A 19,556-nucleotide genomic window follows, 5' to 3' on the forward strand; every position below is an offset into this window, starting at 1 on the left:
TTAGACATTCTTTGCTCTTAAGAAGTTCACGGTCTAATGCAGGAGAAAGTAATATATATAAATCATTAAACAGCAAAGCAAGACCCATCAGACATATATACAAAGTATTAATGTACTATGCTGGATAGAGTGTTAATGTAGTATGACAGACGGGGGCGGTGGGGCAGACTGACATCAAATGGCCAATTAACTTATCTGAATTATTAATATATTTTGCATAAATATTTTCCAAGCAATCATTCCCAATTCTACTTTCGATAAAACAAAGACACCTACTTTTATACTTCTAAAGAACTATACAAATATAAAAAGTGTCATTTATTTAGTACCAGACTGATGGAACCAGTTTTAGTAGTCAATTAAAAAATTCAGGAGTGGAAGAAGATGGCAGAGGAGTAAGACAAGGACATGGGGGAGATCACCAGCCTCTCCACAAATAACTCATCAAGATATGGAACCACTCCTACGAAGCAACCTCTAGGTGACAGCAAAAGACTCCAGGCCTCCAGGGGCACAGGCTAAGCTCCCTGGAATGAGGTAGGACAAAGATAAAGACATAAAAAGGGAAGAGACAACAGAGAACTTCTAGAGAGGAGCTTGTGCCCTGAGGGAGGGAAGGAATGGTGAAGGAGGAAGTGTTTCCATGCACTGGGAAGCTCCCTCTCAGGCGGGACCAGGAGGTACCAAAGGGGAGAGCCTGCAAAGCCGGGACCTAGAAGGCAGAATACAGAGAAGGCTGCACTTCCCAGCCGATAACCAGCTCACAGACCTTGGCCCTGATCAGATGGTGGACTTGGGGAGCTGAGAAAAAATTTATGTTATCAGAGACAATATCTGTCTCTAATAATTTCTGAAGTTTTACTTACTGTTTAAATTTTTTCCCAAGTGCTACAGGAATGAGCTCAGGAATAACTTTTCTACTCTGCAATGTTAAGTAGCTAGTGACAAAGAAAGGAGTCTTACAGAAAACAATGACTATCATTTTCACAGCAGCAGACTTGCTGCCCTGGAGCCAGGACTTGGAAGGACTGCTCCAGGAGCCAGGGTGGGTTCACACACACCTGTGTGTCTTGTCGGGGTCAGTCACCTCCTGGATGAGATCAAAACCTGACCCAACCTCTGGGCATCCTGCTCTGGCCAATCAGGAAAAATTAGTCAAGCATAATACACGACTTGAGTAATCACTACTTTATTCCAAAAACTTGTACATATTTTCAAAATGATTCATTTCAAAAGTCAGACACTTGTTTTTGATGCTTCAAGAATACCAGATGGATTAGGTAAAGTTTGCTGTTTTCAAAAACTACAACTTCTGATATTTTAAAAAATCATATAGTGATTCTACAATGGAAACGACCTCTAGAGAATGACAAAGGTTCAAGATCAGAGATCTTTGCATCTCAAAATAAAACAATTTCTGGGCTAATGTTTCCCACTTGGGCAACTTAAATCCTCCCTTAATGCACCTACCTGCTGAGCCGCATCTCCATTCACCAAGTGAGGCATCATGGCAACCTCTCCGTTCAGCAACGGTGGCAGTTCCAGAGGGATCTGGTCGGTCATCATCATTGTGACGTACATTCATGGAGAATTTCCCTCAACTGGCTTCCTGCAAGAAAATCACCATTTTGTAAAAAGAACTCAAGACTGCAAAAATTCACCTGTAACAAGTCAGCTATTTAAGTGCATTGTCATGAGGTCACCTGAAACTCAAATTCTTCCAACTAGTGTTGGATTTAGAAGGGATGAAGCAAAACCCAGGGTGGCTTCCCAGGTAGCTCAATTGTTAAAGAATCCGCCCGCCATGAGGAGACCTAGGTTCAATCCGTGGGTTGGGAAGATCCCTAGAGAAGGGAATGGCAACCCACTCCAACATTCTTGTCTGGAGAATTCCATGGACAGAGGAGCCTAGTGGGCTACAGTTCATGGGGCTGCAAAGAGTCAAACATGACTGAACAACTAAGCACAGACAGCAAAACCCAAGAAAAACAGCTTGAAATTGGAGACCACAGACCTGAGTCTCTAAGCAGTCAAGTAAACACAACCTCCAGTTCCTCAGCCTTGTTATTTAGAAATTTAAGTCCCCTAACCCCAGAGATATTCCTCAGAATAAAATGAGATAATTTGAGAAGATAGAAGTGTCAAATGAACATTTATCATGCTATCTCTAAGGTAATTACAAAAAATGAAGCCAAAGAGCATGACTTCTAAGAAAAGTTTTTCTCTTTCACTAGGATCAAAATACTGTTCATAAGCAGTTACTCCAAGCAAAGGTTAACTACCTACACTGCAGTTGTTGCAATTCCTGACCTTGCTATTAACTCAGTAATTAATCAAGTTCTAATTCTCTCTCTCCCATCACCTCCTTGAACTGGATTTATCCTGTTGCCTATTTGCAGCTTTATGACTTGTGCCTATCTCGAACTTTCCTGTACCTGACAGTACCTACAGTACCTTGTACAGAATAAGGCTTAAAGGCGCATTTCATGGTTTCCACAGAATAAATGATTTTCATGTATGAATTCAAAACAACACAAAGCCCACTCTCATTCCATAATAGTACCTGCCACTACTATCTAGCTTTTCAATAAAACAGCAGGAACACAATAAATTCCTATTTAAGATTATATGTATTCTTTAAGAAGTATTTACCCATCCTTCACTTATGTCTAAAATTTTTGCCACAAAAAGTTTAATAGCATAGACAAAGGAGAAAAATACCCACATGCACACACTATTTTAAATCAGTTCAGAAATAAACTGCCATGTAGTCCATTTAAAATTTTTTCTCATTTATAATAAAGTTCCCAAAAATTCAAATTCAAGACTTTTATCCTTTAATACTCAATATCCAAATCAGGCAAAATAGCAGGTCAAGTCCTTTAATGACTATCTCTAATTTGTCTCAAGTGTGACAGAAATATTTCTTAAAACCTCCATTCTGAACATTAAATATATTTCCCTCCCCTCAAGCCCACCCAAAAGAAATCCCTTCCCTGGAAGTATTAAATGATGCATACAAACCACCCAAGAGATTATAAATTTTTTATTTTAAATCAGTAAAATTTTACACTATTCATTATAACCCCATTTGGAAAAACTAATTATTTTAAGTACCAAACAACAAAGTCATTTCCCAACTAGGGAAGCACATTCTATAATAACAAGTCTTATAATTCAGTGTTAACAGTACCATCATGCTGTTTTATGAGGCAATTACTCAGTTCCTAAGCAAATAAAAATACAAAACTCAAAGCCCAATAGTTTATCCTAATGTAGGAAACAGATTTTTTTCACAATAAAATTAACCAAGATAACTTCCACTGACACCATGAAGACATCAACGGCTTGATTTTGAGTAGTACTACTAACAGAGTACTAATATCCATTTCAATTTTATTTCAGATATACTTAACCCTACAAGTGCACAAGGAGAGAAATGATTACTTTTCCTCAAACTGGTATTACACAGGCCTATTTCTTAAGCATGGTATCTTATCTAATGATGGAGACTGTGGCTCTGTCCTCTGTCCTCCCCTCTGCTAAAGTAGTGAGCACCAAAGCCCTCTCCCACAAGGGACAGTCCTGATCAGCTCACAGACAAGCATAAGAATGGAACCTACCCTCTTTTCATTCAGTGCACACAGGTACTAGTAGGACATAATTGTGATCTAGTGAAAAAAAGTTCAGGCATTCCTAACCACCCATCGCTAAAACCAAAGAATGTCTCAACTCCAACATTATACCTAACACTGACAATTTCAACTTTAGACACCTTCTGGTTGGCGTCATGATAAACAATAGGATTTGCTATCATCAAAATACAGCAATCCAGCCCCACGGGCTGGTGCTCTTAAGCACAAGTGTCAGGTCCAAGTTGGGTAGTTAAACTCCAGGTTCTGCAACTGTGGGATAAAAGGATAGATCCCCTCCAAGTTCCATGAAAGTCTTATAAATGTAAGATGAGAGAAGGTGGGAGCCCACACAGAGTTGAAAAAAATCCCAGAGAAACAAAGTCAGCTGGCACAAAGAAATAATTGCATTTGCTTTTGAAAATCATATAGGCAACTTTGGGCAATGTAGCTATTCCATACAAAAAAAAAAAGATGCCTGAGTCCTGTATTTCTTTCCTACTAGATGATAGATTATCCGCCTCACAGATGTGCAGTGGTTGTTGCAAATTACTGAGAGGGGAACAAGCGAGGGGAAGATGGGGAACTGTGCACAAAAAAGTCAACTATATATACAATCAACTCCTTAGACAGCATACAGTGGGAACTTATAAACACCACACACTCCTAGTGCCCCAACTCAAGCAGCCAACAACCATACCTTTAATCATGGAGAAAAGGGGAAGAATGAATAAAGACTCTGCCATAGAATCTCACTTCTCATAACCAAAGTTGTTAATCCTCTTTACCCTAGGATACCAGCTTGCTAAAAATCCAAGGCCTATTTTCTAGTCCCCAAGAGGTCCACCAAAGGCAAACCAGACTTTATCCTGCCTAGAATACAAGGTAAGAGATTGATCTAGATGGGATGGTTCACACAGTCAACAATGTTTAAATACCCCTTTCTACACTCCATGCACATACAGAGGATACGTTCATTTGCCTGGAATTCAAGGGACCTACAAAAAAAGTAATAAATTATCTCTAGGCAAGATAATGCCCAGCTATTTAACAAGGCAACTGCCTGGCAACCGGTCCTTAAATCATCATGGAACAGAAACCATTTAGTGCCATGGACTGTAGAAAGGACAAGAGAAAAGGCAGGAAGAAGAATTATAAAAGAATGAAAACCATAGATGCAAAACATAAGACTTAGGGTACAAAGCAATACTGTACTATGGTTAGTACCTAGTTTTGGTTATTTCCTAGGGATGGAGATGGGTTGGGAGGAAGTAATGACTTTTCCAAATACAAAGTCAAATGTTCAGGCTGCAAATTGGGAAAACCACTCGGCCCTAGCCATTGACAATTAAAGAAGGTTAAGAGACTGGGGAAGGCTTGCCATGCATCAATAATTAAATGGTGACCGCTCCCCCAAAAAAGTGAGTCTCCTCTGTTTTGGTTGGTAATCCAAACAAAACTACACATGTACTCAATTTAAACAGGGGTGTCTCAGCCCCACTGCTCTGAGGAGACCCGAAGAATGTGACATGCCTAAGAAAGATGACCGAACTTTTTAAATGGAATTTTTAAAATGAAGCAATGAATGTAGAAGGCTTACTATCCAAACAGTTAACTTTAAGGACCAAAAACTTTATTTGCCAAGATTGTGGGTGGAAATTATACATTTTCTAACTTCATTATAGAGCAGGCTGGCCATAAATTTATTTTTTCTTAGGGATGTAGGGTCACTGTTTATAATACTATGCTCAGTCACAAGGTGATGTAGTAGGGAGTTCCTAGGTATTCTGACCTTACCTACTCAGAGAAATTCACCCCTACTTTGAGTTCTTATATTTAAATTCTATGTTTTTTCCTCTCTTCCTCATTAGGCTATACCTCAAACCACACCTCCTCAACTCTGAGAATCATACTCAATTTGCTATCTTAATCTTCCTTGGGCTGGGAAGCCAGGTTGTTAGTTCTATACACACAGAGGAGTGGTTTCTGGGGTCTCAGAAGCTCCCCTCTGTGCCCTGCATCCGTGATCCCTGGATGACTAAGCTGTAACTGCTTTTCGTGTCAGTCAGAAAGTCTCAAGAGAAATCATCCTGACAAAACCCTCATTATCCTGGTCTGGGTTCCTTCTCCCCTAGACAGATGTGTATCTGAGTAGGCCAAACCAACCACAGAACTCATGCATTTTACTCAAGGCTCTTCCACATCCACACTGTCCTCGCACACCACCGAGTTTTCGCAATAAATTCATTCTTGGATTTTCCAGGCAAGAATACTCGAGTGGGTTGCCATTTCCTTCTCCAGGAGATCTTCCCAACCCAGGGATTAAACCCGGGTCTCCTGCATTGTAGGCAGACGCTTTACCATCTGAGCCACCAGGGAAGTCCCCTTTACAAATACAGAGTCAATAAATGTGCTACAAAACTAATGAGAATAAACCAATGGAAGACAGATGACCTCTACTGCTGCTGCTGCTAAGTCGCTTCAGTTGTATCCGACTCTGTGCGACCCCGTAGACGGCAGCCCACCAGGGTCCCCCATCCCTGGGATTCTCCAGGCAAGAACACTGGAGTGGGTTGCCATTTCCTTCTCCAGTGCGTGAAAATGAAGTTGCTCAGTCGTGTCTGACTCTTAGCGACCCCATGGACTGCAGCCTACCAGGCTCCTCCGTCCATAGGATTTTCCAGGCAAGAGTACTGGAGTGGGGTGCCAATGCCTTCTCCGGACCTCTACTACAATGTTTTTTTCTAATGCTCTGAATATTTTCTTTTCCACACACAGAGCTCCAAGGTTTCAATGCTATTCTTTTTAATTCTTCCTTACCCATGCTTCCAGTTCAAAGAATTCAGTGACAACCACAGGCCATCACAACCTCTCCCCTAACCACACATCCTAGCATAAAACCACAAGTGCTTCATGCCTGGCCAGTTCTGTTCTTTTGACTGACAGGAAAGGGATGCCACGTGAGCACTTGCGGCTGACTTCCCTCCCTCCTGAAAGCAAGTCGTTTGTTTCCTTTCTTACCTGCAGGGAGGCCCAGCGCCAAAGAAGTACCCTAATGGCAAGGATGGGGGCTGGGCACGCTGAACAACAGATCCTCACTGTTAGTAAGACATTTAGTTCTGTCCAAATATGACCCTAAAGCTTTTACAAAACACCTTACTTTAAAATAATATTACAAAGGGTCTTCAGTTTTTACATTACTCTAGGCACTGAGTTATTACTTTTTCCTTTTCTTTTGCTTCCCTCACTCCAAGTCTAAAAAGGTTTTCCATGGTATTTTGGCCCCAAACTATACTAAGAAACATACGGCCAATTTAATTTAAAAAAGAAAACTGATTCTCAGGAGAGAACCACAGATCCATTTCCAAAGGCCAGAGAAAGCAGTTATATACTAGGAAGAATTTCTAACTTGAAAAAAATCAAAGCCTTCATCACTGCTGGGAGAGTTTTAAATCTGTGGGCCTGGCCTTCAAATGAGTAACAAAATGTCATGCACCTCACTCCATGGGCCAATGACCCAAATTTCCTTACATTAATTCAAGATGTGAGTGAGCAGTACAGTACACAAATTAGTTTCAGATGACAAGAGGAAAAGAACCCCAAGAGCACCAAAAGGAACAAAGCAAAACCATCAGTGCCAAATGAAATGACCCCGCGGGGTGAAAGGAGATGGACTCCCTGAGTTAAACCTCAGGGCAGCGCCAAGGTGCAGGCTCCCAGGCTCACTTACCTACACCTGACTTTTGACCTATTCTAAACCATCCCAGGGAAGTGCAGAAAAAGTAAAAGTAGAATGAGAACCAATAAGAAGAAAGCATTGTGTCAATCATACCTTAATTTTTTCTTAAAAAAAAAAAAAAAAAAAACCACATCATCAGTTTTAACTTTTTGCTTCTATCTGCAATTCAAATGCACTTTCAGAAGCAAAAGGGGTTTCTTGATGAATGGGAAATCGATGAATAGAAATCAATTAAGACCTATAAAGCAATTATGCAAATAATCTAATAAATAAAACCATCTTCAGAATTCATACCATGTGTGCAGTGCTTAATTGCTCAGTCCATGTCCAACTCTTCACGATCCCAGGGAGTGTAGCCCGGCAGGCTCTGTCCATGGGATTCTCCAGGCAAGAATACTGGAGTGGGTTGCCATGCCCTCCTCCAGGGGATCTTCCCAACCCAGGGATCAAACCCAGGTCTCTCGCATTACAGGCAGATTCTTTACCCTTGAGTCACCAGGGAAGCCCACAAATACTGTAGTGGGTAGCCTATCCATTCTCCAGGGGAGCTTCCCAACCCAGGAATTGAATTGGGGTCTCCTGAATTGCAGGAGGGTTCTTTACCAGCTGAGCTATGAGAGAAGCCCTCAGAATTCATACCACTAAAAGTTAACTGTGATTCCATAAAGCTTGAATCTTTTCCAATAAAATATACATTAACCAATCACCTTCACAAAATCTAAGCAGCATGAAAACATTTTGCTTGCTACTTGCCTGTTCTGCAGCCTGAGAAGAATATGCTCTTGGGCACATTAGTAAAATCATAGCTTGATTCACACTTCAACAAAAGTTCCTTCTCTGCTAAAAATACTTAGTGACTTCTAACAGTAAAAATCTACTCTGGACCACATGTCAGAAAATTGTCTCAAACTCACCAGGAAAATGTTCTAGCCATTTTTCTTAAATAGTAATAAGGAAAAGAAATTTTTTTTTTCCTGATTCAACACAGCAAGGAGTCAAAATTAGTAGACAAAATGATGATATGATGAACTCACTGAATCACAAAAAAGAAGTGGGGCTTTGTTTTGCTGTGTTGTGTTTGAGGCAGATGGGTGTGAGAGGTTACTATGAAATTACTGTATCTCTTTTAAAACAATAGTTATCAGATAGCTAATGTTTTATGAGTGATTACAAGGTTCTTAATGACTCCCAAAGAAAACCTAAGCCTAATAAAATTTAATTTATTACAACAAACATTTGTGCAGCTGATTCACACTTGTATATGCCATGACTGTGGTAAAGAAAGAAAAATCTTAAAAAGTCAAAATTTGACAGAGACTCATACAGCCCAGAAAAGAGAAAGAAAAACTGCTTTCCCAGACTTCCTTCTCATACAGGTGGTCACTGTGTACACATGCCCTCAGTCACAAGAACTGACAGCTTCCTCATGTGTCGTCCTATTAGCCAGATTTAGGAAAACAGAGCGGCAGAGATGAGGAAGGGAAAGAGTTATTGAAAGAGAAAGAGAAGAAAAAGTTTTTTAAAAGTTAGTTATACACATTCTTGGAGAAGGCAATGGCAACCCACTCCAGTACTCTTGCCTGGAAAATCCCATGGGCGGAGGAGCCTGGTGGGCTGCCGTCCATGGGGTCGCACAGAGTCGGACACGACTGAAGCGACTTAGCAGCAGTAGCAGCAGCATACACATTCTTACAAGTAATGGGGTATCAAAGTATCATTGCTATTTTCATCGGAGAAACCTCTTACCTTCCTGCTCCATTCTGGTTTTGAAAGATAAACCCCTGACTGATACTTCAAGACCTAGAAGTTCTCTAAACGGTTCTAGCCTTCTGAGCAAAATGAGAAACAGCTTTCTGATAATAACTATAGAAACACCAACAATAGCATCAATAGAAAAAAAAAAATGAAAACAAAATAGAAACACGGTGCCACCTGCTTTACCTCTGAAACTGAGAAAAAGCTGCTCATCCATCAAGACACATCAGCCAGTTTCTACCATGTTCCTGCCACTGTGAAAGCAGGACTTTTCTCTCCCTCTGCTAACAGTTACAGCAGCGGCCGTGGCATTGGCGCTGACTGTGTGGAATAAGCACGTGGTCACTTGGGAGCCTGATGTGGGGCACTGCCATTGGGAGGCAAGGCTGGAGGTGGTTCAGTGCTTTTCTTTGTACCGTCTCTCCTGCACACTGCAGGCAACCATGAGGAACAGCACCTGTACAGGCAAACGCTCTCCTGAAAACCGAATCGAACTGCGCCCTCAAACAGGATATGAAGAGAAATTTAAAGATACTTATTAGAATTTTTCACAGCCCCTCCTCTAAAAACTGTTCAAACGACCACCAGTACGTTATAGGAACAATAAGAGCACTAGAGCAGAGAGACCCCAAGACTGAGTTCTGGAAAACATGAGTTCTAATCTGAGGTTTACCAATCATTAGCTTTAAATCTGGACAATTAATTCCTCCTTTTACCAATGACAAGGTTATAGATTCACCTTCAAGGTTTCTTTTTGCTCTATTATCTTTCAAAACACCTCTGCCTATAGTACTTACTTCATACAGATTAAATAAAAACTGAAAAAATAAGTTTACTCAAACTCTATAAAAACCTATTAGTTTCTCTTACTCATATGAATATAATCTGGGCCTCCTGGATACGAGAGGAAGAACCTAAAGAAAATGTTGAAAAAAGAATGTACTGAGTAAATAGTGATAGTAATCACTGCGCTTTTATGCCAATGAAATCTAATTTTACAGCTGAGTTCTACACAGCTGTGAAAGAAAGACTCTTGCCATGGCTTGCCACTTGAATGAGAGAAGGAGTGGTGATAACTGTTCATGCAGAAAAACTTCTTGAGACATGAGCAGTACCTGGAGGTATGCACCCAGCTGGTTGGTTGAGGCACAAATAGTCTGGAATTTGTCTTCTTGTCTGATATGAGTTCATTAGTGAAGTTAAATCACAGTTGTCTGAAAAGGTTCCTAACCTTAAAAACATTCTTGCTTTTAGCATCCAACTATAAACACAGGAGAATTAAGTGGCAACATTTAAATCCACAGGAGAAATCCTGTGAAATTGAGTTTAGATTAAAAACACCACCACCACCGCTGCCATGGATTAAAGTAAGTAATAATATGTAATTCAAACAACAAATAAAAAAAGAACTCTCCACTGTGCTCCAGAGGCTAAGGAGAGATGTCAAGTAGTCTAATGTATAGGCCCCACCTTTAAGAATCCATAGATGCGCTCTTTATTCTAATTTAGCACAGTCACGTCTGAACTCAAAACTACTATATAAGGAAAGCACTATTTCCTGAGAAGGAGAAATAGTCTACATGTCTGAGGATCATATGTAAACATTAATGCATCAAGGCTATTTTTATAATTCTCCATGAATATAAAGAGGTTGGCTGCTTCCACAGCCCCTCCAATATACCTCAAATCTTTAATGAAACACAAAAACTTTTTTAAAAATTGCATCATTATATATACATAATCTCTGGACCTCAGATCCACATCCACACATCAACAGCTCAGTTCTACAAAGATTAACTAAAAGGGAAAGGTGGCCCAACTAAAAAAAAAGTTTACCAACAAAAGGTCCATTTGTTTTGTTCATTGTTTTTAAACAGTGTTTAAAGAGGTCTGTAGATGTAATTAGACATTTTTATTAGAACACCTAGACTCTGGATACACGCAGCACAATAAATCTCACATCCCTCTCTCACATCCCAAGGATGACAGTCTAGCATCTACAAAAGAACATTCCAAAGCTATGAGCCCTTATTTTCACTCACATCCAAGCTAACTTTGTCACATACTTTATCCAAAGATGAGAACAACTGAAAATATTTCTTTGCAATGACTTGGAATTGTGTGGTTGTTTCTTTATATCTTTTTCTATAGGATATTCGAAAAAAGTCTAGAAGACTATAATCCAAAAGTGGAAAAATAAAAAAAGTCACTCCTAAAGCCCCCTCCAGCTCTAGGTCTTCCTACCTCCACACCAGTCAAGCTCTAAGGTGGGTGGGTGGAGGGTGGGTGGGGGGCTGTGTGTGTTGGGGGTGGGGGGGAGGCGTGGCGGCACCCATGGCAGGATTATAGAAAGAGAGGAGATCTAAACTATGAAGACACTCAACTCCTCCCCAGCCCTCGGGCACTGCCACCTGCCTGGAAGCCCCACAGCAGGCTGACAGGTCCTGCTGCTCCACAGGGCCCTGGCTCAAGGTGTGCCTGCACAGGCCCGGGCCGCAGTTCCTTCATCTGTAACATGGGTGCTTTAACACAACTTCTAGATGGCCTTCCCTGGTGGCTTAGCGGTAAATAATCTCCCTGCAGTGCAGGAGACCTGGGTTCAATCCCTGGGTCGGGAAGATCCCCTGGAGGAGGACATGGCAACCCACTCCAGTCTTCCTGCCTGGAGAATCCTACGGACAGAGCAGCCCACAGGGTTGCACAGAGTTGGACATGACTGAGCGACTAAACAGTAGCAGCAGCACATTTCCCTCGAATGAAATCCAAAATGTATTTTATTATTCTGCTTTTAGAGATCTATTATGAATTAAATTCACATTTTTATAACCACTTGGGTACCTAACAGCCAGGTATAACATTTGTTACTTTGGGGGGAAGGGAAAATGTATTGCAAACACCAAACCATTTCTGGGAAAGGCTGAGCGGAAGAGTCCCCAGAGCAAAGACGGTCACGGCTTGAAGCCCCTGTGCACTAATTGTTCCCGAGCCTCACAGCATTCAAGTGAAGGAGGCAGTATTCCCCGCTGAACAGATATTATTATAACTAAGGTTGAGAGAGGTTAAGCGATGTGCCGAAAGAGACTCAGACAGAAAGTGATGGTAAGACGTCAGCATTCTCTGAGCGAGCGGATTATAACATCTAAGAATCTGGCAATAAAACATGGCAGTGGAAGGGCTGATGAAAATTCATAGGTTAGTGAATTCGAAAAATTAGACAAAACAAGCACATAGTACAAAATTCAAAAGGTAACTTTCAAAGACACCCAATCAAAGTACATTTCTCTCCTATCCAGTCCCCAGCTCCCTGTACACACAGCCAATAACTGAATTTTTAGTGTATCCTTACCAAGATGCAGATTTAATGATTTTTTAAAACTTTTTAAAGTACTTTAAAGGGAAGTTAAGCAAATTAACTGTACTATCATGTAGTCCAGATGGTTAAAATTTAGGGAGAAAAAGGAACCAGCGGACAAACAAACCAGAAAATACTGAAGTTAAACCCTCAGTGGTGATATTCTGACTATGATGGGCCTTAATGAAACACAAAAGCAAAATTACTTCACAAAGGAGGGCAGCTTAGCAGGTTATTGATGAGGAGACTGTTTAGAACAAGGTATTTGGTACAACGGGTTTCAAGATTATATTATTTTCAATATTCCAAAAGAAGGACTCGGCTGAAGAAAATCTAAAATAACATCAAAGAAAAGGACACGAACAAAGATAATCAACCATTCTTTTAAAAAATATTTAGTAAGTATCCACTGTGTGCCAGGGACTGTACTAGAATTTTAAGATTCTAGAAACAAAGGTGTGAGGTTTAAATAGCATTACACTGAAATGTTATATTCGATAACCCAAATCCACATTGGACACTTCTGACAAAACCCATCAACAGACCACCATGCTTTATGAAACTTTCATCTGAGATAAGCTTCACAGTCTAAATCTGGTTTCCCAGCTGTGGCATCTTTCCTAGTCTTAGGTGTGCCAGAAGACAAATTTGTCTCAAAACATGCCCCCTTCCTCAACCTTCATTTCTGATTAGCCAGAAGAATACTAAAATTGTTTCTTTAATCAGCTCATATAGAACCCAGTCATGCTTATTTATGCAACAACAAACTCAGTTTTGTCGAATTGATGTTATAAAACACTCATGACAAGGATGAGCTCTGAAGCTGTTACTTCAGTCTCGTAGAAGCATAATTGGTGTTTTATTCAGTTTATAATTAAATATGCATTTCAAATATTTCTAACACTTTATTACTAATTTTAGATGTTGGTTCCAATATTTCCTCCTCTCCTATATGGGGGGAGATGGGGTGGTGGAGAAATAAACAAGAATAGTATACGATACACTGAAAATCAGTTTACAAACACGTTTTTTAAAACAAACTATTTTAGAGTCCACAACTGATGACGTCCTCATAAGCAGCTCTGTATTTCACCTGATGGGACTAAACACACCACAAATACCAGGTGTTCCTTAGAACTTACAAGGTACTGAAACAGAAAATTCACATGAAATGATGCTTATAAAGAAACGAATTAGCAGGTGCAAAGACACACCATGCAAGGGAGTATCTATTTACTATTTCAGATTTTAGACCATTACAACAAAATTTTAACATGAATACATACTTTACTAATTCAGACTAATATTTTTGAAGACTCCAAAATGTGGAATTTTTCAGAAAAAAACGATTTTTTTCCTTTCTTTTAAGGGAAAAAGAAAAAAAAAACTGCAAAGAGATTTGTTTTACTGGATGAAATGGCAATTGGTCTATACAAACTCACATTCAAATGAAGTGAATCTAAGTGTTTGAAAGCATGGTACTTGCTTATATTCTAAGCAACCCCTGTGAATAATGACATCATTAATTACACTAATATAATTTGTTAAGAAAATGCAAGGAGGCTGCATTTATTTATTTATTCATTCACTTAGGTTCTGCTTTGTGTAAGACACTCTTTTGTTCTGAAATCATTCAAACTTCAAATTTAAGCAGTCCACTAACAGGCTTTAAAACCTTTCCAGAAAAATAATTTTAAATTTCAACTCTGCTACAAAATGCATGGTCTCCAATTCAATTTTTGTATTTCTCCTCATGCAAAAGCACTAAAGACAAAGTATTTTTCAGTTAACACTATTGAAGGACACAAAGCATAAGACTGAAAAAGACATAAAAACATTTTAGGATTATTAACAGTTACAACTTCATGAAACCCATTAAAAGAATTTCAGGATCACCCAAGGGGACCCCCATACCAGACTCGGACAACCACTACTCCATGCCAAGCACCTTAGATGTAAAAATGTAAGAAAAATGTAAATTCACTTTCTCGTAGACAAACTGCCCTATTTTATATACTCTATACATCCACAATTCACCTGGCAGGATCTGAAACAAAGAACAAATTAACCCAAATGAAAAGTATCCAAATTCCAGCATGGACTTTTCTCTCCAGGAGTTTATGTTACACTCTTTAAAGTACTTCGGTGAAACAAATTCATTTGGTAAAGTCTTGATAAGAGAGCAGCAGGCTGGAGGGATAGGAAGTGGATGTAGGGGAGCAGGTACTCCTGGGCTTGGAATGTCAGGAATGTCACATTCAGGACAGAGTGGGACCTGACTCCAATAAATCCAAGCCTGCTGGACAAGGACCGAATTCATTCTCTCAAGCAGTCACATTTATGCCCTGTATTCAAAGCAAACCATCAATTCCAAGGAAATAAAGACAAATAATTTTGTGTTGCCATTCCCAAGTAAGACTCTTATCTGCTCTGATCTCCAGACCTTCACTGACTGCTCAATGAGCCCATGTGAAATCCACAGATGACTTGATCTAGTGTTTTCTACAGTCACTGCTTTATTTTCTTTAGCTGTAGCCTATTAGGTCTTCACCAGAGAACCCAAAAGGAGTTTTCCTGACACATAAGGATAACTCTTAAAGCAAGAACCTCAAGCTTCAAATATAGACAGAACAGTTAGTGAAAAGGTAATATTCATTTTCCTAGAGCAGCAAGTAAGCAAGATCAAAATATGCCACAGTCCACTGATATACATTCAGCAAACACTGTTAGGTAAGGGGCTTCCCTTTTATTTTTAAAAATAGATGAAGCAAGCATATTAATTTTCCACTGGCCACTATAAATAAATGGAACTACAAAATACTTTCTTTGCGAGGGGATTCTGGCCAGGCGCTGTGAGCCTGACCCCGAGTGGAAAGTGTATTTACGTTGCGGAGAGGCCGCATTGTGTGCTGGTGGGAAACCACTTCTCACAAACCTCCCATTCAAGGGAGGCCTCCACAATAGGTACTCACACAGGAAGCAGGCCTCACCAAGAGCACCTCAGACTGTTCCAGAGAGAACTTTCCGAGGCAGGCGGTGGTAAATCCCATGTTCACAGGCCCCAACTGCCTACACTTCAGGGTCAACAAAGCTGGTGTTGTCCACAATCAAGCCCCCAGGTTCTTCCCAAGGTTAAAGGGAAGCAGTTGAAAAGTACATTTCATTTTGTAGCTAATCTCTCAGGGTATTACTTTGTTTTAAAAAGTCACAAGGACAGGACATTTGCTTTTCTCAAAAAAACTGGAAAATACTCCTAAGAAGCTATTGCTTTTCAAAACTAATGAAAGGTGTTAGTACTTAATAAGCAATTTAAAAGAAATCAAAATTATTAGTCACTTATCTCTACTGAAAATTAGGGTTCCTTAAATACTGACCATTTTGCTTAACTGCCAAAGCAAAAAAATAATTATTTTAACATCTCAAATGGGAAAGTGGGCACTGCCAGCATCGTATCAATGACTTCTGCACAAATATGTGAGGAAATAAAGATAATGGTGACACATGCCATCATATCAATCATCTGCTAGTTGAAAAATGAAACAAACAAGTAAGTTTCACAAATTTGTGGGCCCAGTCACTAAGTTGTGTCTGACTCTTTGCAACCCCATGGACTGCAGCCGACCAGGCTCCTCTGTCCATGGAATTTCCCAGGCAAGAATACTGGAGTGGATTGCCATTTCCTCCTCCAGGGGATCTTCCAGACCAAGGGATCAAACCTGCATCTCCTGCAATGGCAGATGAACCACTGAGCCTCCATCAGTTTGACTTTTTTCTCCCTACTACTACTACTAAGTCACTTCAGTCGTGTCCGACTCTGTGCGACCCCATAGACGGCAGCCCAACAGGCTCCCCCATCCCTGGGATTCTCCAGGCAAGAACACTGGAGTGGGTTGCGATTTCCTTCTCCAATGCATCAAAGTGAAAAGTGGAAGTGAAGTCGCTCAGTCGTATCCGACTCTTAGCGACCCCATGGACTGTAGCCTACCAGGCTCCTCCATCCATGGGATTTTCCAGGCAAAAGTACTGGAGTGGAATGCCATTGCCTTCTTCTCTTCTTCTTCTTCTTCTCTTTTTCTCCCTACCCTAGCTTTAAAACACACACACACACACACACACACACACACACACAATTGAGTTCTTTCAAAAATGTTGATTAAATTCTCAATACCCCATTTCTCAACCTGCTAAAGAGAAGTAACAGCTGCTTCCTACAGGAGTATTCTTAGGTCATTAAATAATTTAATGATATTGGGCAAGGGGCAACTCTCCTCTGGCTTGCTTTTCTCATTTCTCTAATTAGGGAACAGAACTCCATGATCAAGGTCCCTGGATCCTGTTAGATCAAGCTCTAACAACTTGTCAGTTTGGGTACAGCAACAAAGAATATCACCATTAGCACATCTCAAGGGTTGATAGGAAGTCTAATACTTAAGGCAGTCACCGTAAAATGAAAAGGATCTGTACCCATAAATACTACTTAAAAACTTCAGGAAGTCTCTACTGCAGCATGGAAGAAGTAAACCAGAAATATTATATGGAGATGTTCATAACAATATTCAGTGGAATGTACAGGGTATATATGTACACTTAACTGCTTATAGGACTGTAATGAAATAAAACCAAAATGTTAACAATGTTTAACCAATGGATAATGAAATGAGTTATATTTTTTCTATTTATATTTGAGCATCTATAATTTGTATAATCATAAAAGTTAACTTTTATAAACCCATTTAATTCAATCTAAGTTGCACCATGTGACTGCTTACATTTTTGTGATGAAGTATTTCCAAATTAATGTACAAATATACAAATAAAGACCTAAAAGAAATGATTTAGCCAACTCTCCCAAAAGGAACTTCCACCGTTCGGCCTGGACTGCGTGGAACACAGTCGATGAAAGAACATCTGTGGTTAAGTAATAGATTGATTTGGTAACATTTACAAAACCAGCCCTGAGGTCATGCTTTCTGAGTAATCCCTAAGATTAGGCATGCTCACTAGGACCAACAGTTTTTTTGTTTTATTTTTTTTAAGGGAGGAAGGGAAAGCAGGTTCCCCAGTCTTCTTACCTTTTTTAGATAACAAGCACTCCAAAAAATCTTTAAACTGCCAAAATAAATCAAAATTTCTAGGTGGAGAAGTCTCCGTCAATCAAATGAGACCCAGCAAGTCTCAAGATAAACTAATAATAGCAATCTGTTACACACTTACTTAGCTGCGCCTACTATGCTAGTCCCTAACTAGCACAAAGGACTTCAAAAACTCTAGCTACGAAAAGAACAGGGTGGGGCCAGAGTTCCCTCAGGGTTGGCAGGCTTAAGTAACTACCCATTCTTATCTTTGTGGTTTCTCCCTACTGGTGCACCCTCCCTCATCAACCTAAAAATATTTGTCCTGTGTTTTAATCCCCACATCCCCATATATTATATAATACATGTTCACTCTAGGAATCTGGAAATACAGAAAAACAGGGCGAAGGTTTCTATTCACCTAGAAACATCCACTGTTAAAAAGGTGATGTGTTTCGTTTCCATTTCTTCTACCCATATGAAACCTATAAAGTTAGAGGGCTATAGTTTACACAGGATAGACCTGCCTATTTTTCATTTCTGATATTTCATGATCATAACACTGACAACTTTTAAAAAATAAAGAACTGGTTCCTAACTAACATTTTCAGAGAATGTGGCAAAGTTTTCTTCAGGGTCCTGGACCTTAGCATAAAGCTAGGGAATAACCATGTATTCAACTGAGAAGATCAATGTGTATCAAAGGCATAATTTCTTTCTATCTGACATCAGGTTATAATGATATAACACTCTTAGATTATGTGTAAGTATTTAAATAGAATTATGAAGTGAATGGTCCCCATACAATACTGTAAATTCAAATTTTGTTTGTGTGTTTCCGGGTAAAAAGGTTTGCTTTACACAATGAAAGATTATGCTGCCAATTGTAAATGCATTTGAAATCAACCTAACAAAGGAAGACGTACAAAATACAGTTTACAGGGAAATAACAACATAGAGGAATAACAGGTTAACCAACAGAAGGTCTATGCTGTAGTCCAACTTCTGCAGAACTAGGAGTATGTTTTTCACAGACAAAAGAAATGAAAGACTATATACCAAAGTGCTCACAGTGACTATGGTTAGGTAGGTAGGATGAGGGCTTCCCTGGTGGCTCAGACAGTAAAGAATTCACCTGAAATGCAGAAGACTTGGATTTGATTGCTGGGTTGGGAAGATCCCCTGGAGAAGGGAAAGGCTATCCATCCCTTCCAGTATTCTTGGGCTTCCCTGGTGGCTCAGACAGTTAAGAATCCACCTGCAATGTGGGCGACCTGGGTTCATTCCCTGGGTTGGGAAGATCCTCTGGAGGAGGGCACAGCAACCCACTCCAGTATTCTTGCCTGGAGAATCCACATGGACAGAGGAGCCTGGTGAGCTACAATGCATAGCGTTGCAAAGAGTTGGACACGACTGAGCAAGTAAGCACAGCATAGCACAGGTAGGATGAAGAATTTATCAATACATTCTGACCTTTATTTTTTAAGAGATACTTTTGCTAAGGAGAAAAATGTATATAGAACACAGACCACTTTACAGGCAATCTCATATTTGTCAAAGAAGCCAATGGAATAATGAAAAACAGATAATGGACATTTGGCCGATGAAAATCCTATTATACAAAACACACTTCTAAGACCTCCTGAGAAGGGTCATTGATGGTAGCAGCCCCACCTTCTAAATTGGTAAGGTGGCTCACAGGTGTGGCTGGCCCTCACCCTGGGCACAGCTGGGCCGACCTGCAGGGATGGTGCGGCCTTGGCTCTAGAACTATTTTCAGTTTCAAGATACACCACAGAATCCTGACTCTAAAAAGGAACCTTGAAAAGTTCAGTCTGACACAGGCTTGCACAATATTTAAACATCCCTAATTGACCACAGGCTTCAAAATACCATAACCCAGCATTTTTTTTAATTATCCTATATCCTTCAGTTAGTTATCCCGGATTTCCTCTTTCAAAACAGTCGGTGAAAACACATTTATTTGGAAAAACAGGATGATAGGA

The 19,556-nt window shown here is 40.0% G+C and overlaps 1 protein-coding gene across 19 annotated transcripts in view; it reads right to left on the reverse strand.

Annotated features, from left to right (window-relative positions):
- FNDC3B (fibronectin type III domain containing 3B) overlaps positions 1-19,556 on the reverse strand; it is a 353,909-nt gene that overhangs the window by 279,212 nt on the left and 55,141 nt on the right. For all 19 annotated transcript variants that reach the window (XM_025284112.3, XM_025284392.3, XM_006068123.4 and 16 more), the window contains exon 2: positions 1,471-1,609. In XM_025284112.3, coding sequence (XP_025139897.1) covers positions 1,471-1,585 — 115 coding nt within the window. In that variant the 5' untranslated portion in view covers positions 1,586-1,609. The remainder of the gene's footprint in view (positions 1-1,470; positions 1,610-19,556) is intronic.

This window comes from Bubalus bubalis, chromosome 1, assembly GCF_019923935.1.
Source record: "Bubalus bubalis isolate 160015118507 breed Murrah chromosome 1, NDDB_SH_1, whole genome shotgun sequence".
Lineage (NCBI taxonomy): Eukaryota > Metazoa > Chordata > Mammalia > Artiodactyla > Bovidae > Bubalus > Bubalus bubalis.